This window comes from Mandrillus leucophaeus, unplaced genomic scaffold (assembly GCF_000951045.1).
Source record: "Mandrillus leucophaeus isolate KB7577 unplaced genomic scaffold, Mleu.le_1.0 Scaffold201, whole genome shotgun sequence".
Lineage (NCBI taxonomy): Eukaryota > Metazoa > Chordata > Mammalia > Primates > Cercopithecidae > Mandrillus > Mandrillus leucophaeus.
The window spans coordinates 1177881-1200837 of NW_012102044.1; the positions used below are offsets into that span (position 1 = coordinate 1177881).

Sequence of the window (22957 nt, forward strand, 5' to 3'; positions counted from 1 at the left end):
AGGAGCCCAGGAGCCTGGAACCAGGAGCCCAGGAGCCAGGAGCCCAGGAGCCCAGGAGCCCAGGAGCCCAGGAACCAGGAGCCCCAGGAGCCCCAGGAGCCCAGGAGCCCGGAGCCCAGGAGCCAGGAGCCCAGGAGCCAGGAGCCAGGCGGATGGAGGAGCTGCTCTGGGGGGGCCTCTTGGCCTGTGGCCTGTGTCCCAGAGTGCCCAGAAACTACCCAGATGCTGGGCAAGACAAACCGGCTGCTGCCTGTGGCCCTGGGGGCAGAGTCTGGGGGCTTCCTGACCTGGTCCTTGGGCAGAGTCCGAACTGCGCCCTTCCCTGGAGAGACATCATGGGTTCTGGAGCCAAAGGCTTGGCATCCGCTGACCTGGGGTCATGAAGCGTCCTAAGCCCACCCCCTCACCTCATCCCGAGGAGTTAATACTTCTGAGGAGATGAAGGAAACCGCTTACCCTTATATCGTCTCCAGAATTCATCCTTTAGAATTAAAACATAAAAGCGTTACAAATGGGACATTTGTTTTTCTATATTCTTTCCTGTAGATGAACTTGAAGGTAAGAAAATGTTGATTTTATTCACCTAATGGGACAATAGTGTTTGAAACCATGCACGGTTTTCCTGTTTTACAGCCTAATTGTTTATGTTAAATGTGTAGTAACTAGATGTATCTGTAAGATAAATTACTCAACATGTGCTTACCACCACCTATTTGAGGAAAGCCGGAGTCTGTGATGTGGCACAAACCTGCCACACACAGCCCCTAATGTGGCCCTTCCCTCCTAGGGCCAATCTCCACGCCGCCCTCCACAAAAGCATGTGATAGAGAAGTCACATCACCTTTTCACTTTATATAAACCGAGTTGAATTTTAAAGATATGTACCTGTGTAGGGAGTGGGGACGCTTAGTTTGGAGTAGGAGTATCTAAAATTAGGAGAATTATTCAGACTTGAAGCCTAGAAAGAAAATGTATAAAAAATGGCATATCCCAAGATCATATTTGGACTTCTAACAACTTGAACAATGTCATAAGTAGTAAATGAAAAACAATTTTCTGTACCAGGAAGTTTGAAAAATGAAATTTAGGGCAAAATACTTTGAAAAATTTTTACACTTTTCACATGCCTGTAGGATTTCTCTGAGGTGTGTTAAAAATGGTCTATTTCATAAGAGTTATCTTATAGATAGGTATTTAAGAAACTAGACTTTTAAAAACATGAAAAATTATACTAGAGAAACAGGTCAACATTTAATTTAGAATCAATTTTAGACTGGGCGCGGTGGCCCGCGCCTGTAATCCCAGCACTTTGGGAGGCCAAGGTGGGTGGATCGTGAGGTCAGGAGATTGAGACCATCCTGGCCAACATGGTGAAACCCCGTCTCTACTAAAAATACAAAAAAATTAGCTGGGCGTGGTGGCGGGCACCTGTAGTCCCAGCTACTTGGCAGGCTGAGGCAGGAGAATCACTTGAACCCGGGAGGCGGAGCTTACAGTGAACCAAGATCACACCACTGCACTCCAGCCTGGGCCACAGAGCGAGACTCTGTCTCAAAAAAATACAAAAAATAAATAAATAAAATAGCAAATTCTTACTTGTGTTATTTAGAGTATACACACAGTCACATGTGAAGCAAATCATTTATGTAATCCCAAGCACGGATTAAGATTTTCTTACTATGTGGCATCCCAGAGAGGATGTTTCTGTTTTCAAGTTTTTTTTTAAGGTCTCCATTAAAAGCATGAAGTTCTCTGAAAGTCACCGCAAGCTGGGCGGCGTGTGTGTTGGACTGTCTGATCAGTGTGTGGGCCTTGCCTGACCTGAAGAAAGTCCAGTGGGGTCTGAGCTGACTTGCGGCCCCACTCACCTGCTGTAGGTAAGGGTGGATCAGTGGGTGGATTAAGTGACTTCTCTAAATTGTTTCCTCATCTGTAAAACTGGGATTGTGTCAACCTCATCGGTAAGTAAATAGGCTAATTAATTAAGTTGAATCTCTGAGAAATGATGCTCCCTGGGTCAGCAGAAGTCTAAATAACGAGGAAGCCTGTGGTTCGTGGTGGGGGGTACATACAGTGACCACTTCATTTTCAAACACTTCTCTTGCTTCTTCATAGGTACAGATTTCTTCGTAACATTCTTTTTCCAAGTTTCCCTCGAAGAGTTCTTCCAGGAGATAGGAGCCCGCGCGCTTCCACCTCGCCAGAACGTCGTTTGCTTTGGAGGCCGGGAGAAATACTACAAACAAGACAAGAAGACGGTGACTGGGAGCACCGAGGGCCCTGCTTTCCAGAACTGCCTGGCTTCCACCCCAGCCAGCCGCCAGCCCCTGCCCCCCCCGTCTCCACAGGCTCTCCGCCTGCGAGGGCCTCAGGACCACCCCGCCACTCCCTCCCCCGAGGTAGGCAAGCACTTCATCCTCTGGGCAAATGGACCAGCCCCGGGATCAGTGCAGATACAATAAGGTTCTGCAGAGAGGCCACGGGCCTCAGTCGGGAAAGTGGAGGAGGAGGGCTCCAACTGGGTTTTGGGTCCGAGTGCGAAGGAAGGCCGAGCTGGGGTCAAAGGTCATTGTGCTGAGCACTGGGGACCAAGAGCCATCAGCTCCTGTGCTGCCTCTGTGCACAGGATTTAACGTCTTGATAAAACACAAAGAGAAGAAACTTATACATTGCAGCAGGCTCTGCGATTTCCAGGAGGAGAAGGCAAACCAGTCGGCCCGCGGCTGTGGTCTCTAGAGGCTCTTCCTGCCCCAGGGCCCCAGAGCACGTTCTCTCCCTCTCCCGGAGGGTCAAAGCCCAGGCCCTTCACATCCTGCCTCCCTTTCTCTCGGTGCTGAGGGTGACAGCAGGGACGGCTCAGCTAAGTCCGGCCACGGTAAGTGCTGGGCAGGGCGGTGGGGGCGGGGGGTCAGCCTCTCCGGAGGGAGACCACGGGGCCAGCGGGAGACCATGGGGCCAGCAGCGACGCTGGGTGTTTGACGTGCAGCTTTCCTGGACGCCTGTGCAGGCAGAGTCAGGATGGAGTCCGTGGCTGTTCCTCCAGCGAAGTGGCTGGTGGTAGAAGGGTGGCAGGCGGGCAGGGTGGCTGCTCCCTGGCTGTGTCTCCTGACTCAAGACTGAGCACTCCTGGCCGGCCTGGCCAAGGCGCTCTCTGCCCACATTGCAGTCTGGGCTCGGCCTGCCCCACCCCCTCCCCCCTCTCCCCTCCCTGGCCTTTTCCCACCGAATCTCCTGCACACCCGCTTCTTTCCATTTGGGCATCTCTTGGGAGGACCCCAAGTGACACCATCATGTCCCAAATACTTGTCACCAAATGATAAAGACCTAAACGGCTTTTTCAGGGGAATTAAGACAAGTCTGGGCACTCAGGACTCCTCCGGCTCCTGGGAAAAGTGTCACCTACAAATCCACCGTGGACTGAATCAAGGACACAGCACAGGCACAACAGACAGGTAAGCCAGACGCCTACCTGAGGGCTCCGCACGCTGGAGGGCGAGGACCAGGACCAGGCCCTGGAGCAGCGGGATGCAGCCTGCCATTCCTACCCGCAGCACTGGGACAGGGCTGCAAACACAGCCAAAGTCCAGGCTGGGGGAGGTGCTGGCAGCAGGAGCCTCGGGGCATGACCTGCACAGCTGTGTGCTTCCCTCCTGACATTTTCTGTTTGAGGCCAGGCAGAGAAATGAACAGTGAAGGCTCAGAGGGCCCTGGGAGATATTTAGGGAGACAGAGAATGGAGGGTAAAGGCAGCAGGTGCATGGTGGAAGGTGACACCCATGCCGTGTGTAGTGAGTTGGAGGTGAGACAGGCACAGCCCCAGCCTGGGGACACAGCAGTGGGTGGGACAAAGTCACAATGCAGCTTATGTTCTAAGTGTGTGTGGAATACACAGGAAGGAACGAGGGAAAGAAAAAGGAGTGAGTGAGGGAGAGAAGGATGGAAGATGGAAGGAAGGAAGGGGAGAAAAGGAAGGGAGGGAGGGAGGAGGGAGAAAGGGGGGAAGGGCCAAATGGTGTCTGTCACTACAGCTCAGCACCATTGTATCAGAGACAGCACAGGCAATCATGAATGAACACTTGGTTTTGTGCCAATAAAGCTTTATTTATAAGAGCTATTAAGGGGCCAGATTTGGCCCTAGGGTTGTAGTTTGCTGCTTTCAGATGTAGGCCCTTTCTATTAGTCCCTTCTCACACTGTTATGAAGAAATACCCAAGACCGGGTAATTTAAGAAAAGAGGTTTAGTTGACTCCCAGTTCCACATGGCTGGGGAGGCCTCAGGAAACTTACAATTATGGCAGAAGGCACCTCTTCACAGGGTGGCAGCAGAGAGAACGAGTGCAAGCAGCGGAAATGCCAGATGCTTATAAAACCATCAAATCTCATGAGACTCACTGTCCCAAGAACAGCATGGCAGAAACCTCCCCCATGATCCAATCACCTCCCACCGGGTCCCTCCCTCGGCACGTGGGGATTATGGCAATTACAGTTCAAGACAAGATTTGGGTGGGGACACAGCCAAACCGTATCAGCACTTGAAGCCTGAGGTAAGAACCTGGTGTTTCATTTCCACTGTGTTGGGAAGATATTGGAGGGAACAGGAATTGACATGGAAAGATTTGTGCTCTGAAGGGATCACTGTGGCTGCTGTGTGGAGAACAGAACATTCCAGAGAAGTCAAAAGGGAGGCTGCTGGCTAGTCCCGGACGGGGCAGGGGTGCAGCCATGCAGCGGGAAGCACGTTTGCAGTCTGGATGCTTCACGAAGGGGAAGCTGATGGGATTCGTGATGAATGGGGTCGGGCAGCATGGCTTCAAGGTTTGGGCTGAACGACTGGGAGGATGGCAGTGCATGTGCTGAAATGGCCAAGCTCCAGGAGGGCAGAGGGAAGCAAGGTTTGGAGAATTTGAGGTGTCTCCCAGGGGGAGCGGAGGAGTCACTGCGGGAGGCGATGGGGCTTTGCTGCAGGTTGTCTCTCCCTCACTCTCGGGGGGAATCACTTCCCCCCTCTTTGCTTCCCGCCGTGACCGCCTGCTGCGTGCGGTCCTCAGGGTCTCACCTCACACGAGCAGCCACTTCAGTTATTTCCCGAAACAGAGCTGGGCTTCCCTCAGGGGATTCTGGGGGTCTCAGGTCACAGAGTGTCCCCTGGCCCAGGCCTAGCCCATTCTGAGTGAACATGGAGATGACATGGGTTTAACCCACTTGCCTTTACTTATGAAGAAGGAGATGTTCAGGCAGAGAGAAAATCCCCACCACAGCAGCACAGGAGCCCACAGAGCTGAGACGTTAACACTGAGCACGCGTCCAGGACTGGGGCCTCTCCTCCCGCTGCCTCCCTCCCAAGGCCTCCTCCCGCACCTCCCTGGACGAGACCCTATTTCTGGATGGGGCTTCGGCAGATGCTGAGCTGCGACCCCCCAGGCCCTTCTCTCTGCAGCCTCCGGTTTCCTTTCTATCCCGAGGCGGGCACGGGCACCGGGCACCCAGTGTGGCAGGAACCAGGGGTGCAGACAGGGATGGCGATGGCGGGCTTCACTTGTAAATTTTTCCCCAGAGTTCTCGCTGGACCCCACTCAACCTTTGATTTCCAGAAACGGGACTCCAAGTCCAGGGTTTACCTCTGGGGCCCTGGGGACCACGTTGCTGCCTAGGAAATGCAGCCCAACACGTGCTAGTTCCGAGGCAGAAGCCTCTCCTCCAGCAAGGGCTGGCGAGGAGCCCGACGGCTGGCTCCACGGAGGAGGCCTCAGAGCGGGCAGGCCAGGAACGCCCTCCCGCCCACCCTGGGAGACAGGCCCCTCCTCAGACCGTTTCTGGGAGGTCGAACACCTGTCCACTTTGATTTTCCCTAACTTCGCAACATCTGTTTACGAATGGTTTTGCCCAGCTCATGACTTTTTGGGGGAGTTTTTGTACTAGAACTGTTGAACTTTGCTTAGGGACATTACACAAGACGCACACTGCAGGGGATGTTTGGGAGACACACGGCAGGCCTTGTCTGGAATCTTTTCTGTTTACTGAAGGTTCACTTGGTTTTCGTGGCCATTTAACTTGAGGCCTAGGGGCAGTGCCGGATGCAGCGGGGTAAGGACTCAACATCTGGACCTGAGGAGAGAAGGAGGAGCCCCCTGAAGCCCCTCCTGCCACACCACCACCACTCAGCCCCTGAGGAGCTCCAGAAGCTTCCAGAAGCCCCTGGCCAGCCTCACTCCAGAGACTGATTTCAGGGGCCAGGCTGTGGCCTGGATGCAGGCATGCTAAAGCCCCCAGGGGGTTCTAAGGGTGCCCAGGGTGGGGGCCCACGGTATGAGGTAGGTCACCGCCCGGTGAGCAGGTCACCCACCCGGGGGATGTCCGTGCGCCCCCACCATGCAAGCCCAAGCTGGGGTGGGGCCTGGCACCGTGCGGTTGAAGAGCACCCGGTGGTTTAGGTCAATGCAAGACGTCCGCCCCAACAAGAGGCTTTCTGGACATTTCCCTACCGGGGAGTCTGTGAGTCCTAGGCAGTCACCGGGGAGGTGTCCCGTTCCCAAGGGAACAAGAGAGACCAGGCCAGGTGGGAGGTCTTGGGGAGGACATGCCAGCGTGTGGGCCCCTCCCGACCCCACGGGGCCTGCACAGGCTCCCACCTGCCTCTGGGCGTGACCCAGACACGGGAAGCTGTCCGGGGAAGGGAAGGCCCATGGCAGTCACGGCACAGTATCATCCTTGGAGCCTCCATCCTGCCCATCTAGAACAGACTAGAACATTCCCTGGAGGAATCCCCAGCCTAGCTGGGAAGGGCGGGAGCTGGGGTTCCAGACGTACTTCACCTTCCCACCCCAACAGGGCGGGAGAAGCCAGGGCAAGGCGGCAATCGAGAGACATACCAGGCCTTGCGTGGGATCTCACTTTAATGGAGAGGACGTGCTGGCCTCTGGGGCACGGCTCTCAGCCTTGGGCAAGCCCCTGGTTTTCATGGACCTGTCGATCCACTTGAGGAAGGCGGTGACCTTGGTGTAGATCCCGTACTTCCCCTTCCGGGCACAGCCCTCTCCCCAGCTGACGATGCCTGTCACGAAGTAGGTGTCCTTGAAGCGGGTGACGTGGGGGCCCCCGCTGTCCCCCTGGCAGGCGTCCTCCTGCTTGGCGTGGTAGCCGGCACAGAACATGTTCTGGGTGATGATGAAGCTGCTGGAGAGCTTGCAGCTGTTGCGGTCCACGTAGGGCACCTCCAGCATCTTGAGCCTGGTGGACTGCCGGCCCTTCTCGTGGGTGCGCCCGAAGCCGCTCACAATCCCCGTCTTCTGCGTCATCAGCGTGGACTCGGCCCAGTCGCGCTCGGGGAGGCAGGCGGGCGCCACGTTCATGCGGAAGGTGATGGGGCTCTTGAGCCGGAGCACGGCGATGTCGAAGTCATAGGTCTCCTTTGTGAACCGGTTGTGCTTGATGATCACCTCCACCTCGTGCACCGCCTCGCCGCCCTCCTCCTGCTCCATGTCCCGGTCCCCTGGGACAGACGGGGGTGACTGTGCTCAGCTCAGCCGGGGACGTGCTTTCGCACATCCGTTGCTTTTTAAGGATTTTTTTTTTAAATTAAAAATGGCACGTGGTCACTTTTGAAAATTTGGAAAATAAAGGGAAATGCAAAGCAGCAAATAAAAAATGACCGTCAGCCTTGCTACCCAGGGAACCACTGGTCATGTCTCACACGTTTGGTTCTTTGGACGGCCGCCACTCCTGTGTCCTTGGGCGGGTGCATCCTCCGTGCCAGTCGTGGGCACCAATGAGGTGTACCAGGGCCAAAGGCTTGGCATCCCAGACTCAGGCTGTGCAGTGTGGCTGCCGGCCAAGAATGTAAAATAGTTGTGCCATGAGCGTAAAATAGAGACTTAGCATGAAAGGAAATGTGCAGAATGTGTTATTATACCTTTAACGTGATTACACGTGGAAAAAATATTTTCAACCTGTTAAGATAGATTGTGGGTCGGGCGCGGTGGCTCAAGCCTGTAATCCCAGCACTTTGGGAGGCCAAGACGGGCGGATCACGAGGTCAGGAGATCGAGACCATCCTGGCTAACACGGTGAAACCCCGTCTCTACTAAAAATACAAAAACTTAGCCGGGCGAGGTGGCGGGCGCCTGTAGTCCCAGCTACTCGGGAGGCTGAGGCAGGAGAATGGCGTAAACCCGGGAGGCGGAGCTTGCAGTGAGCTGAGATCCGGCCACTGCACTCCAGCCTGGGCGACAGAGCAAGACTCCGTCTCAAAAAAAAAAAAGAAAAAAGATAGATTGTGAAAATCTGTGTGTGTGTGTGTGTGTATGTACATATATACATAATATACATATATAAACATATATGTATATATTTTTTTGTTACCCGGGCTGGAGTGCAGTAGCACAATCTCAGCTCAATGGAACCTCCGCCTCCTGGGTTCATGGTTCTTCTGCCTCAGCCTCCTGAGTAGCTGGGATTACAGGCCCGTGCCACCAAGCCTGGCTAATTTTTGTATTTTTTTAGTAGAGATGGGGTTTCACTATGCCAGCCAGGCTGATCTCGAACTCCTGACTTCAGGTGATCCACCCGCCTCAGCCTCTCAAAGTGCTGGGATTACAGGCGTGAGCCACCGCGCCCAGCCTGTTTTTTATATTTAAAAATGTATAATAGAACATTTAGTGTTAGAAAAATACCAGTTTACATATATTGCTTTGCATTTGTAGCTTGTGTTGGGTTTGCACTGAGCAGCTCTAGGGTCTAGTGGACAAAGACAGATGCTAATGAAACAATCTTACAAATAAAAATAGAAGAGACAGAGGTGCTTGGTGCTCAGAGTATGTTAAAGAGTGAGGGAGGTCTGGAAGGCTCCCAATAAAAGACACTGAGACATAAAACATTAGCTGGACACAGAGACCCAGAGACCCGGGACCCAGAGACTCAGAGACCCAGTGGGAGAAGGGCTGGGCTGCTTCCCCTCCCCCTCCCCGTCCCCCTCCCCATCCTCCTCCCCACTCTTCCCCTTCCTCTGCTTCCTCATCTTCTTCCTCTGTGAAATGCCCCTAACCCCCACAAATAGGATTTCAGGATTTTAAGCAGTGTTCCCAACAAATTCCATCAGCTCTAGTGGTCTCTGAAAAGCAGTGACTGTGCCTCCCACCACGGCCCTGGGGGCTGTTGGTCACTTACCTACCCTCACCTTGAATCTCTTGGCTTGGTAGAGACAGTGGGCTGCAGTGAGGATGTAGAACTCGCTCAGAATGGTGCCACCACAGAACCCCTCGTTTTCCTCGTTGATGAGCAGGGCCTGTGACAGACGTGACAGGCTCAGTGTGGCTGGCCAGGTGGACGGGGTTGCCTGACTGAGAAGCCAGCCCTTCAGGTGGCACTGCCCAGCCCTCCCCATACCAAGCTGTCCTCTCCGGTCTGTCGTCCACCCAAAGACAGCTCCTTGTCTGTCTGTTTTCTCCGCCTGTGCCACACACTCACTGACACAGGGAGTCACCTCGTCTTTCTACCAAATCCATCACAGTGTTCTCCAAAGTCTCAAACACACAACGCATCTGCCCGCGCTTTGGAAAAGACGCTCCCTGTGGGAGTCTGTGGCAGGATTTCTGCCCGGGACCAGGAGACGCCAGTCTGTGCAGAAACATCTGCCTCCGCCGGTGCGCCTGCCTGGTGTCCCAACGGTTCAGCAGTGTGAGCCTGTCCCCCACGGTGCACGGACGCCTCCATCCCAGTGACTTCCCGGGGGTCCCTGTGACAGCTCCTGTGAAGGGTCTCCTCCCTGCCAGGGCTTGGAACGCGGATGGTCCCAGGGGAGCGAGCACTGACAGGGCTGCCACAGCTGTCCCAGGGGAGCTGGACTTGCATATTTTGGTTTTCTTTTCTCTGGGGAGTTTCGCGTCCTGTGATAGTGGCTGGGCGCATGTGCAGCCCAATGAAACTACTGACAATACCGAGTCTTAAAAGGATTTCTTAAAACATTCATGGCTAGAAAAGGGGTCATCTTTTTGCCTCTTTTTGCATAATTTGTCAACTCATCATCCAGCTTACATGAGGGAAATTCAGGCTAAGACATGAACACCAACCGTTCTTCCTAAAGATGCAGATGAGCCCACTTGCCAAGACTCGAACCAAGAAACAAGAATCACAAACCTCAACAGACTGGGCGAGGGCCCCTCCAGTGAGCCCTCGAGGGCGCCCCGCCTCGGTCCCCCAGCCCGGGACCCCCTCCAAAACCCCGCCTGGGGCTCCAAGTCCAGCTCCTCAGCCACACAGGAGGCTTTTCCTGCTCATCCTCAGTGGGGTCTCCTGCATTGAGGTTCTTGCCCCAGCCACATAGCCTGGGATTGAGAGGATTTGGGTCTCAGCTCCCTAACTAGGTTTAGATTTCTGTGTGTCAGTCAGAGAGGGGTTTCATGGTTTCATATCCCACCTACCCAGCGCCTGGCTCAGTGCCCGACACGCAGAAAGCCCTCAACAAGCCGCCTCAGTGCATCCCTCTCTCGCGCGCTTGGCTCTTTACAATTAGACAGAGGCTCGCCAGCCACATGGCCTGGGGTGGAGGAAGGCCCGGGGTGGAGGAAGGCCTGGGGGAATTCATGGGGGCGCTGGCAGCTCTGAGATTCTTGCTTGTAGGAGAGAACATTCTGGTTTTGGGCATTGAAAATTCAAGTCCAGGTGAGGGATGCCAGAGAAAATACAGGATGCCCAGCGACATGGTTTGGCTGTGTCCCCACCCAAATCTCGTCTCGAACGGTAGCTCCCGTATTTTCCATGTGTTGTGGGAGGGACCCAGTGGGAGGTAACTGAATCGTGGGGGCAGTTTCCCCACGCTGTTCTGGTGGAAGTGAATAAGTCTCACGAGAACTGATGGTTTTATAAGGGGAAACCCTTTTTGCTTGTTCTCTCATTCTCTGTCTTGCTGCTGCCATGTAAGACATGCCTTGCGCCTTCCACGGTGATTGTGAGGCCTCCCCAGGCATGTGGAACTGTGAGTTCATTCAACCTCTTTTTCTTTATAAGTTACCCAGTCTAGGCCGGGCACGGTGGCTCAAGCCTGTAATCCCAGCACTTTGGGAGGCCGAGGTGGGTGGATCACGAGGTCAGGAGATCGAGACTATCCTGGCTAACATGGTGAAACCCCGTCTCTACTAAAAATACAAAAAAAAACCTAGCCGGGCGTGGTGGCGGGTGCCTGTAGTCCCAGCTACTTGCGAGGCTGAGGCGGAGCTTGCAGTGAGCCGAGATCACGCCACTGCACTCCAGCCTGGGAGACACAGCGAGACTCCGTCTCAAAAAAAAAAAAAAAAAAAGTTACCCAGTCTCGGGTATGTCTTTATCAGCAGTGTGAAAACTGACTAATACACCCAGTTTGACTTGAATCAGATAAACAGCAAATAATTTTTAGCATATGTATGCTTCATGTAATACTTGGAACATACTTACACTAAAAGTATTTCTAGTTTATGTGGAATTGAAATTTAGTTGAAAGTCTTGTGTTTGTTTCATGTGGCAGCATTAGTCTAAATCAACAATCAAAGATTAGGACCTGGTATAGGGGCTCACACCTGTAATCCTAGCACTTTGGGAGGCTGAGGCAGGAGAATGACATGAATCCAGGAAGTGGAGGTTGCAGTGAGCCGAGATGGCACCGCTGCACTCCAGTCTGGGCGAGAGTGAGACTCCATCTCAAAAAAAAAAAAAAAATTAGCCGGGCGTGGTGGCGGGTGCCTGTAATTCCAGCTACTTGGGAGGCTGAGGCACAAAAATCACTTGAACTCAGGAGGTGGAGGTTGCAGTGAGCCGAGATTGCGACACTGCACTCCAGCCTAGGCAACAGAGCAAGGTACTGTCTCTTAACAAAAAAACCTCAAAGAGTGACTTTCTTTTTTACCTTTCAAAATAAGTAGATGTGTTTTTCTCTGAGGTACTATCTGCCCCCATAGGATTTAAGTGTTTGGGTAAAAAAAATTTCCAAAATTAGGCATGAAGCGAGGACACCAACTCTTCCTGCCTCCCGTCAAACAGAAGAGCGGATGGAGACCTCACCCACCCCCGCGCCGTCCTCTCGCCTGCTGACGCCCTGCCGTGGGCTGTTCCCTGGCTATAGACCTCGTCCACCCCCGCGCCGTCCCCTCGCCTGCTGACACCCTGCCGTGGGCTGTTCCCTGGCTATAGGCCTCACCCACCCCGCGCTGTCCTCTCGCCTGCTGACACCTGCCATGGGCTGTTCCCTGGTTTTAGGCCTCGCCCACCCCCGCGCCATCCTCTCGCCTGCTGACGCCCCTGCCTTGGGCTGTTCCCTGGCTTTAGGCCTCGTCCACCCCCGCGCCGTCCTCTCGCCTGCTGACACCCTGCTGTGGGCTGTTCCCTGGCTTTAGGCCTCGCCCACCCCCGCGCCATCCTCTCGCCTGCTGACTCCCCTGCCGTGGGCTGTTCCCTGGCCTTAGCCCTGTCTCCTGGTATAGGGGAGGTTTGAGGACACTTGAGTGCCTGACTGCGCCTTCTCCCTCTTTTCTGTTTCACAGGACAGCATCATCCTGGGCACACCACGGGTAGCCACGGAAATGCCCAGTGGGATGGGGGTGAGGCGGACGTTATCCGGCCCAGCCTCTCCCTCAGCCCCAGCCACTTCCCTGTGGAGCTTACAGCCTCCTTGGCTGCCCAGAGGGAGGCGACAGACAGGTAGACTTGGGTGGCGGAGACCCTCTGTCCTAGTGCGGAACGGTGCCTTCCCGGATTGCTATTCTGAGTGTCGGGCTGGCCCCCCCGAGGTGCACAGCGGGACAGGTGGTCCGTCCAGCTGGCCCGAGGGGCCGTCCCACTGTTACCTGCCAGGGACACTCCCCGTTCTCGCATTCCCGGCCGCCCACGATCCTGATGAGGTTGTTGTCGCCTCTCTCAGGCTGCGTCTGGTTGAAGTCAAGCAGGTCAAAGGGGTTCTCGGTGGCGTCCAGGTCGGCTGCGTCATCCGGCTTCCATGTGATGCTGTCGGGGGCTTCCCCGCTGCTGTTGGTGGCCTGGGCCGCTGACCTCTTCCTGCGTTCCAGGGTCTGTTTCCCACAGGGGTAGGGTCCTGAAAGAAAGAGGACGGCCGGGGCCTTCAGCACAGAGAGAGGCTCCCCACACCCTGCACAGCTCACCCTAGTGGAGAGTCAGAGAGCCGGGAGGCAGAGCACGGGGGCATCCGGAGGGGCAGCGGGGCAAGGCGCCACATCGGCAGGGGTCGGGTCCACGGGTGAGCGCAGCCGTCTGAGCGTTGGCCTCCCCTCACGTGACAGCCTGTGAACACTGGACCCCAGGCAGCAGCCCAGGCAGCGAGGGGAGTGTGGGCGTCTGCGATTAGCCTGGAAATGCACCAAGAAGTCAAGAAAGCTTGACAGATGGACAGAGCCAAAGGGGCTGGGCAAAATGGGATGAATGCATCTGGCCAGAGGACGCCGACGGGAGAACCCAGGTGCTGGGCGTGTGCGGCTCCCTGCGAAATTCATTCCAGTGTGCTGTGTGTTGGAAAACTTTTCCTAATGAAACACTGAAGAAAAAAAAGTTTTCCGAGGCCATGCTACATGTTAGGAAGCTTCCTTTTGTATAAGCAATTCTCCTGCCTCAGCCTCCCGAGTAGCTGGGATTACAGGCATGTGCCACCACAACCGGCTAAGTTTTTGTGTTTTTTGTAGCGACAGTGTTTCACCATGCTGGCCAGGCTGGTGTTGAACTCCTGACCTCAGGTGATCCACCCACCTCGGCCTCCCAAAGTGCTGGGATTACAGGCGTGAGCCACCGTGCCCGGCCCACCCTTGGTTTTAAATGGATTTGTGATTATTTCTAGAATTAAAAAATATTCGCATGTATGTCAAGAAATGACTTCAGTTAAAATATTTTTTAGCCAGCTTAAGCTTGAATGTCATTGCCAGTAGCAAGGTCAGCCACGGTGTCTTTCGCTTGCTGAGAGATTTCAGGCATAGAATTGAAGCAGTGCTTGAAGGATGCATCTGGAACCCGGTCTTTTCATCACTCATCTTTGGAAGTAAATTGTTTTCAGTAAGAAGGATATGAAAGAAGGAGTGACAGAACACTCGGTAGTGACCTGTGTCTGGAGGGGACAGTCATGGCAGCCGGGGGCAGGACACAGTCTAGGGGCTGAGCCGCACCTGAAGCCGGAAGGTAAGCTGGGTCACCAGGCTCTTGAAAAGGCGGGCCTGGGACTCTGCACTTTGAATGTGCCCCTGGGTGAGGCCGACGCTGTGGGTCGAGCCGGCTATGAGTGGGAGTGGGGTCACTGTGCAAGGTGCAGCTGTGACATCTAGGCCCCGCCTTCGGGGGCCCCACCTGTGCTGGCCGTGCAGAAGTGCCCACAGCCAGGCAAGCCCAGCGTAGGCGATGCCCACGGGGTGAGGACAGGGAGGCTCGTCCCCACCCTGCCCAGTCCCCGGCCTGTCCTGTGCTCACTGCCCTCTGGCCGCTCATTGTCCACATTCATCAAGGAAAAGAAAAACTAAGTTCAATTAACACTGGTCCTGGTAAAAGGAGCTCAGAGCCTGAGCGTCCTCTGCCTCCCACCCCAGCCCCGCACCTGAGCTCCAGTTCCTTGGGCCAGCTCTGCCCTTCGCCCGCCCTGGTGCTTTGAACCCTTGCACTGGATCCCCCATAGTCCTAACGCAGACTGAGGGCCTGTGGTGGGCCAGGCAGGCATCGTGCAGAGTGCTCCAGGGATCACCCAAGCAGTCAGGCAATAGTGTGGTCCCATTTGTCAGATGGGGAAGCTGAGGTTAAACAGCACATCTGGCTTACAGAAATAATGGGTCTATTTCCAAACCTCATGGTCTTCATGTTTGAACCACCTGGGCCCAGAGCCCAGGGCTCAGTCCTGTCCGGTTGGTGCCGCTGTTACCTGCCAGGCCCACCCAGAACATGCCCACCAGCATGGGCTTGTCCTCCCTGGCCCGGCCCGGTGGCAGCTGGTGTCTGTGGCCCAACGTGCCTCCTACCTGTGGGAATGCAGGCCTTGCCGTTGTCGGCCAGGGTGTACCCCCTGGCGCAGGAGCACACCACTGAGTTCTGCTCCTCGTGGCAGAACTGGTCACAGTCTCCGTTGTCCAGGCTGCAGAGCTTCCGTGTGACTGCAAAGGAGAGGCACATTGACTCCGGGGACAGCTGGGGAAACGGAGGCTGGGCTGGCCCGAGGGTGACAGCCACATCCACTTGCCTGTCAGCCACAAAGCGGCCATTGGGTTGAGCAAAGGGCCAGAGCCAGGCAACAGGCACACTTGCCTCGAAGGGCAACCTCGCGGGTCACGGGGAGTTCGTGGTGCCGTGCCTGGTGGAGCCTGGCTTCCGTGGCAGACGCCAGGCTCCAGGGACCTGCCCCTCACACCTCCGGGCTTGCTGGCGCCCCCTGCCCCGTAGCACTCACATTACGGTGACTCCACATCGCTCTGTGTGGGTTTTGATGAAAAAGTAATCACAGTGCAAAGATCAACATGCATGGAATCTTGGAAAACGTTCATAATAGCCCTGGGAGCCCGAGCACGGTTATGCCTCGTAAGTTACCAAATGGTGTTCCAGGGAGGCGCTCTGGACTTACCATGAAATGATGCATAATTAATATTCCCATCAGGGAAAATTCAAAAGTAATCCAATCTAAGAACATGGTATAAAGATGATCAATCAAGTGCTTTAAAAGAAACGCAAATCTTTTTCCTGAGGGAAAATTGATCTAATAGTAGCCTAACTTTTTATTTAAAAATTAACCACATTAGAGAAAGCACTTAGTGATTTTTCCGTGTAGAACTAATTAAATGTATCAAGTTTTTATAATTGGACAATCACAAATATTCACAAATATTGACACCTGCATCCACACACATAAATAAGAGGTGATTTAGAATCACTACACAGGAGTGGAATAACAGGAGCAGGAATAACAGGGCAATGCACTTGGCCTTAAGGAAAACAGAGTCCGCTCTTGTTTACACATGAATGGATCACACGCTTCTTCCATGTTCTACAGTCTCTCTTGGAGGAGCAGAGAAGTGACTGTGTCTCCCTCATCATACCCCCAAACCGAGTCGTTTGGGGGACATATTGGGGCTTTTTTCTATTGCTATAGTGGCACAGTGTAATAGAGCCCAGACTTTGTAAATCAGAAATGACTTAAGATTGTTTCATTAGGCATTTTCACTTCTTCCCCCGTCCCACCTGCTACTCTTCAGGGGAGTATGATCTGAAGGTATACCAAGCAGAGGAACCTACACAATTCACAGTTTTTGCCTTCGAATCCTTCTAAACAGGTGCAGGTGTATTCCCCAAGGCCGTCTCTACATTTGCCCTCGTTCTGGCAAGGACTGGTCTCACACTGGTCGCCATCTGCAAAGAGAGGATTTCGAAACTGGAGTCTGCGAGCTGTTTCCGGCATCATGGAAACAGCTCTGCTGTGCTAACCTTGGCAGTGCTGTTCAGATAACTGGAAAAGGCTTCTCGTTTCTCTGTAAACAACTCCTCCTCTTTGGACTTTATTTGATCCACTCCCTTTTGTGGCCATGTGTACGTGATGCCTTTATCTAGGTGGATCACTGGCCCGGCTTTTTGATTTTTTGCCAGTGTTTTGCAGTGTGTTTACAGTCAGAGGTGACCACAGGGACCAGCTGGAAGGATGGAGGAAAGGTGAAAGCCTGATGCTCATTCCTGGGCTGGGCCTTGATGGGAGAGGAGGTTAGGGTTCCTCTTTCCAAATAATCCTGGGGCAAAATGAGAAGGGCACACACTAACGTGGGGCTTCCCATTTCTTGGAGGATTTACATAATCTAAGGTAGAGATAGGCCCAGTTGTCATTCTGAGAAATGTGAATACTGTTACCAGGTAGTCATGACTGATGCCATTTCAGATGCTATCAAGCATGAAATAAAGGTGGTTACCTTAGTCGGGAATCTAATCTTTCATACTCTGTTTTTTGCTTTTACCGAATACACATGTATTTTAGAAAAGTTATCATGGAATTTGGTATCCTCAAATGAGAATGAACTGATTTAAATATATATCTCTAATTCAATAACAAAACTAGGATTAGTATAAAATTACTATAAAAACTCTTTTACAATAACTATTATGGAAACACCCCGAGTGAAAAAGTCTTAAATGAGTAAAATTTAAACCAAAGCCGAAAGGAAATTCAGGAAATATGTTCAAAATTCAAATGTCCTAATGAACCCCTCTCACTTAAGATTAAAACAGAAAAAATACTGACCTTTGTATTTATTCCAGAATTCATTCTACAAGGAAAAAAGAGATTTAAAAATATATTAGGGAAAACAGAGACATTTTATACCAGTAACAACCATAATTAAGTGACTCAAGCTGAATAGGATATTTTCCCCAACAGAAGTCACTTTCAGGAATGAATTGTTCAAGAACTATGCAGTCTAAAGAGGAAAGCTATTCAGATCTTCTGCGTCTGTGAAGATGTGGTTTCAGTCATCTTAAATGAACCATCTTTGTTGAATATTGAAAATATTTTCGGCCGGGCGCGGTGGCTCAAGCCTGTAATCCCAGCACTTTGGGAGGCCGAGACAGGCGGATCACGAGGTCAGGAGATCGAGACCATCCTGGCTAACACGGTGAAACCCCCTCTCTACTAAAAAATACAAAAAACTAGCCGGGCGAGGTGCTAAAGTTTTTAATTTTGATAAAATCCAATTTATTATGTTTTTCTTTTATTAATCATTCTTTTGGTGTCATGTCTAAGAATTTTTGCCTAGCTCCATGTCATAAATTTTGTTGTATTTTGTCCTAAAAGTTTTATAGTTTTGTATTTTATCTTTGGATCTATTATCTATTTTGTGTTAATTTTTGAAGTTTAGGTCAGGTTCTTTTTTTTTTTTTTTTTTTTTTTTGAGACAGAGTCTTGCTCTGTCGCCCAGGCTGGAGTGCAGTGGCACAATCTCGGCTCACTGCAACCTCCACCCCCTGGGTTCCCACCATTCTCCTGCCTCAGCCACCTGAGTAGCTGGGACTACAGGCGTCTGCCACCACGCCTGGCTAATTTTTTGTATTTTTAGTAGAGACAGGGTTTCACCGTCTCTTACGCCTGAACTCACTATTCTGTTCTACTGAGCTATGTGTCTATTCCTTTACCAATACCACCCATTAATACCTCTGCAATTAATGTAGCTTTACAATAAGTCTTAAAATCAGGTAGTGTGGCTCCTCCAATTTTATTCTTCCTTTTGAAAATTATTTTAGCCATTCTAGTTCCTTTACCTTTCCATATAAATTTTATAATCAGCTTGCCTCTATTGACTAAATTTTGATTGGCAGTGTATTGCATTTATATATCAAATTAGCAGAAATTGATATCTTAATATGTTGAGTCTTTCAATCCATGAACATTGTATGTGTCTCTATTTATTTAGGTCTGTTTAAATATGTTCATTGGAATTTTGTAGATTTTGGGATAAAGATCCTTTATATGTTTTATTAGCTTTACATATAAGTATATAATTTTCTTTGAAGCAATTGTAAATGGCATTCAAAAATTTTTGGCTTACAACTAACTGTACATTGCTACTACATAAAAATATTAAAATATGTGTGGTGACTTTGTATTCTGTGACCTATTACACTCATTTGTAAATTTTAGGAGCATTGATATGGTTTGGCTGTGTCCCCACCCAAATCTCATCTTGAATTATAGTTCCCATAATCCCCATGTGTAGTGGGAGGGACCCAGCGGGAGGTAACTGAATCATGAGGGTGGTTCTCCCATGCTGTTCTCGTGATAGTATGTTCTCATGAGATCTGATTTTTTTTTTAAGAGGATTCCCCCTTTGCTTGGCTCTCATTCTTCTCCCTCCTATAGCCATGTGAAGAAGAATGCATTTGCTTCCTTTTCTGCCATAATTGTAAGTTTACTGAGGTCTCCTTAACTATGTGGAACTGTAAGTCAATTAAATCTTTTTTCCTTTATAAATTACCCAGTCTCAGGTAGTTCTTCATAGCAGCATGAGAATGGACTAAAACAAGCTTTTTTCCCTTTCACATTCTTTAGAATTTTCTATATACATGATCATGTCATCTTCAAATAGTGATAACTTTATTTCTTTTTCTTGACTGATTGAAGGTCTTCTTTAGAGCTAGGGCTTCCAGTATAATGTTAGATTAGGAGTGTTGGGAATGGACATTCTTGTGTTATTCCCAGTCTCAGGGACAAAACATTCAGTTTTCACCTTTAAGTATAATATCAACTGTAGATTCTTTGTAGATGAACTTTATTATGTTGATAAAATTCCCTCCTATTCATATTCTGCTGATAGGTTTCTTTATCCATCATAAATGGATGTTAAATTTTGCCAGATTTCTTTGTTGCATCAATTGACATGATTATGTAGATGTTCTCCTTTGTTTATATGGTGTATTACATAATTATTTTTAAATATTGAGCCAGGCATGTGTGCCCCAGATAAACTCACTTGGTCATGGTATATTATTATTATTTTAAAAATATATTGCTGCACTGTTTGCTAATATTTTGTTGAGGATTTTCATGTCTAGGTTCATGAGAGATATTGTTACGTAGGGTGGTTTTCATTTTCAATATTTGTCTGGTTTTGACATCAGGATAATGCTGGCCTAAAACAAACTGAGAAGTGTTCCCTCTTCTATTTTCTAGAAGAATTGTATAGAGTTGGTGTTCTTTTTGAAATGTGTGGTAAAATTCTACCAGTGAAACCATCTGTACCTGAACATTACTTTTTCAGAAGGTTTTAAATTAAGAATTGAGTTGGCAGTTATCTATTTCATCTTGTGTATGTTTTGGTGGCTTGTGGTGTTGAAGAATAGTTTCATTTCATCCAAGTTGTTCAAATCTCATCCAAATTTATATGTGCAGAATTGTTCAAAGTATTTTCTTATTATACATTTAACATCTGCAGTTTCTGTAGTGATGTCCCCTCTCTTCCATTTCCAACATAAGTCCTTTTTCTTGTTTTTTTCCTGTCAATTTTGTTTGAGTTTCATCAGCTTATTAATTTTGCCTATTATTTTTGTTTTCAATTTCTTTGATTTCTGCTTTTTCAATTTCCTTTTGGTTTTTTTTTCTAGTTTATTAAAGTAGAACAATTTGAGACCTTCTTTCTTTTCCCATATGAGCGTTTAATGCTATAAATTTCCCTTGAAACACTGTTTTTTTAGCTGCATCCCACAGATTTTATGTTACATATTCATTTTTGTTCTGCTCAAAATACTTTCTTACTTCCCTTAAAATTTTCTCTTTGACTCACAGATTATTTATACATGTGTGGATTAATTTCCAAGTACTTAGGGAAGTTTCCAGTTATTTTTCTGTTAGTAATTTTTAGTTTAATTCCATTATGGTCAGAAAACGTACTTTATGTGAGTTCAATCTTTTTATTGAGGTATGCTTTAAGACACAGGATATAGTCTACCTTGAGGAATTTTCCATATGTGGAAAGAAAGCATACTTTGCTATTGTTGAGAATCCTATAAATGTCCGTTAGATTCAGGTCAAGCAATGTCTGGAAGACTGGAGGAGAAAGTGATAAACTCACAGTCAGTTGTATCATATCATACATCTAATTCTAATATTATTCCTCAATACACTGTGATTTACTTTTTAGGGTCCTCAAATAGCTGCTGCATGCATTCTCTCCATGTTTTGGAGCTACACTCAGTGGGAGAGGCAGTGTGGAATGTGCTTTCTTCATCTTATCTGGAATTGGAACTTGTTGATAACCTTTAATTCAGCCATCTCACTCTGGAGAAGCCGTTCTTAGGTGATAATCTAGAAGAAATGCATGCATATGTGTTTTCCTAATAGCAATATTTAGAAATAACTTATATGGCCAAACTCTGAGAGAGTAAATGCATCATACAATAAAATATAGCTCAGCTATAGGGTAGCTATATAGAAGTACAGAAGAGTGTCTGAGAAATGATGCTGAGTGAAACATAAACTTGGATCAGCATTATTTAATTAAAGAAAAATTCTACCAGTGGGAAAAAATACATGTATATATAAGGAATATATAAGGAGTAGTTGAAAATAGTTCTGAAAATTCTATTTTTTTTCTATTAGAGAAAAATCATTTATTTGCTAACAAGGAATAAAAAGGAATTCTTAATTGAAGAATTAGAGTAGACCTTGATCTTTTGCAGAAATGCAAAGATATCTGAGTCACACAACTTAGACAATTAACATTTTCTAGAAAGAAGTGTCAATGTTGTGTTTCCATTTTATTAGTGGTTGCCACATTCTTTCTTGTCTTCAAGTTTCATGCCAGGAGGCAGAAATATTTCCTTGATGTTGTGGGAGTCTGTGAGAAACATGGTAACACATTTGATTGTCATGCTCCAACTAGCTGTGGGCAGAAGCCCATATTCCAGGGTTGTACAGAAGCTTTCATCTATGAATGTGGCCTCACCATCTTCACTGGCCTTGTCTTGTTTGTCAACAGCTGCTGCTGTTGCTGCATGGAAACACTCAGCTATCTTCATGACAAATAGCTCAAAGTGCTCAGTGAGACCCTCTTAGAATGATCTATTTGGTCAAAGAGCTCATTATCTGCAGGTGATAACAGATACATGTGGGACTGATGTAAGTCACTTTCAGGAACTCCTTGACAAGCTTATCAAGGAGCCTGGATGTGTTCTGAGGTGGAAGACTTTCAAAAGCTTTTGTTACATAGACATCACCAAGAATTTTTTGAGTTTCTTCAGTTCCAAAGAGGTTAGTTTCTGATAGCATCACACCCAGCACTTTTTCAAGCTCTTCTACCACGCTGATTGTCCAGAAGGGTGAGGAGAAGTCAACCCATAGGTTTGGTTTTCTGAGCCATCTGGATGGTGGGTGACCTTGTAACCACCTGTGATGTGCTTCATCCCTGACATAATCTTATCTTGGATTTCAATGAGATCATGATAGTCTGCACAGACCATGTAGGGTAGCAAATCAAATACATTCTCTTATTCCTTAACTGGCATCCAATTGCATAAATCCGGTCAATGCTACTAACCAGCATCTTAAGGTAGAGCCCTGGAGCAATTCTCAAATACAAGTTAATGCCCAGCTTGTTGTGGCAGGTGATGAAAGGCTTAGCCCCTGCTACCCCGGGATGACGTTCATCATGAGGGTTTCAATGTCTAGAAATCTCAACTCATCCAAAAACCTTCTCACATATGTGGTGATCTTAGGGTAGATGATACACTGGTTTCTCAGAAAGTCACTCAGGATCAAGCCCAAGTACTCAAATAATATTGGGTCTCCTTTTCTTTGAGGCTAAAGTAAGGATGGGGCAACCTGTGAGCCAGGAGACAGCCGTGCAATTTTGCAAGGGCTGATGCTGAGCTCACCCTTCTTGCTGTTTCCCAGATTTTCCTGGACTCTGAGTATGTCTCCCTGACGCAGTTTATTTATTGACTTATAATTCCTAGACCTGGCCATAATTGCAACTTCACCCTGGTCCGTGGGGGTCACCAGATGGTGAACTTTCCCCAGCTCTTTTGGCATGGATCTTCAGGGTGACATCAGTCAGGTGGCCCCAGGCTGCAGGCGACTGCACTCCTGGATGAAGCAAGTGAGTGATGTCCACATGGAAGCTGCAGGGGCCTTCCCCAGTAACCTTCGGCGGTGGCCTGCGCTGGGGGAACCTGTAAGGGGACTCCGAGTTTCCATTCGAGGCCATAGTCAGTGGTGTGGCTGACGGCACCAGCCGCGGCTGGCCTAGCTGTTGCTCACTGAGCTCCGGCTTGGCCCCCTTGAGGCTACTTTCTTCGCTTCAGCTCATTCCTGTCAGTTGGGGATCACCGCCGCCCACTTCCGCTTCGGAGCGCTGTCCTGCAGGCACCTTTCCTGAGGCCTGGGGTGAGGAATTCGAGACCCCTCAGCCATTTCCAGGTTCGACCGCAGCCCCGCCCGCCTCGTCAGGGGAGAGGGGGCTGGCGCCATCCGCGCGGAGCTGCTGCGGCT

At 49.8% G+C, this 22957-nt stretch overlaps 2 protein-coding genes across 3 annotated transcripts in view; both read right to left on the reverse strand.

Moving 5' to 3' along the window:
• Window positions 1-3542, reverse strand: part of PROZ (protein Z, vitamin K-dependent plasma glycoprotein) — a 14589-nt gene extending 11047 nt beyond the window's left edge. The window contains exons 1-4 of one of the 2 annotated variants that reach the window (XM_011979433.1): window positions 3451-3539; window positions 2985-3031; window positions 2073-2236; window positions 457-481 (exon numbers count right to left, since the gene is read on the reverse strand). In XM_011979433.1, coding sequence (XP_011834823.1) covers window positions 457-481; window positions 2073-2236; window positions 2985-3031; window positions 3451-3539 — 325 coding nt within the window. Of the gene's footprint in view, window positions 1-456; window positions 482-2072; window positions 2237-2984; window positions 3032-3450 lie in introns of both variants that reach the window. The other variant, XM_011979434.1, reaches the window with a different exon arrangement.
• A 3337-nt stretch (window positions 3543-6879) lies between these two features.
• Window positions 6880-22957, reverse strand: part of F10 (coagulation factor X) — a 36017-nt gene continuing 19939 nt past the window's right edge. The window contains exons 3-8 of the mRNA XM_011979435.1: window positions 17222-17246; window positions 16231-16344; window positions 14967-15098; window positions 12810-13054; window positions 9163-9280; window positions 6880-7489 (exon numbers count right to left, since the gene is read on the reverse strand). Of these exons, the coding sequence (XP_011834825.1) occupies window positions 6888-7489; window positions 9163-9280; window positions 12810-13054; window positions 14967-15098; window positions 16231-16344; window positions 17222-17246 (1236 nt within the window). The 3' untranslated portion in view covers window positions 6880-6887. The remainder of the gene's footprint in view (window positions 7490-9162; window positions 9281-12809; window positions 13055-14966; window positions 15099-16230; window positions 16345-17221; window positions 17247-22957) is intronic.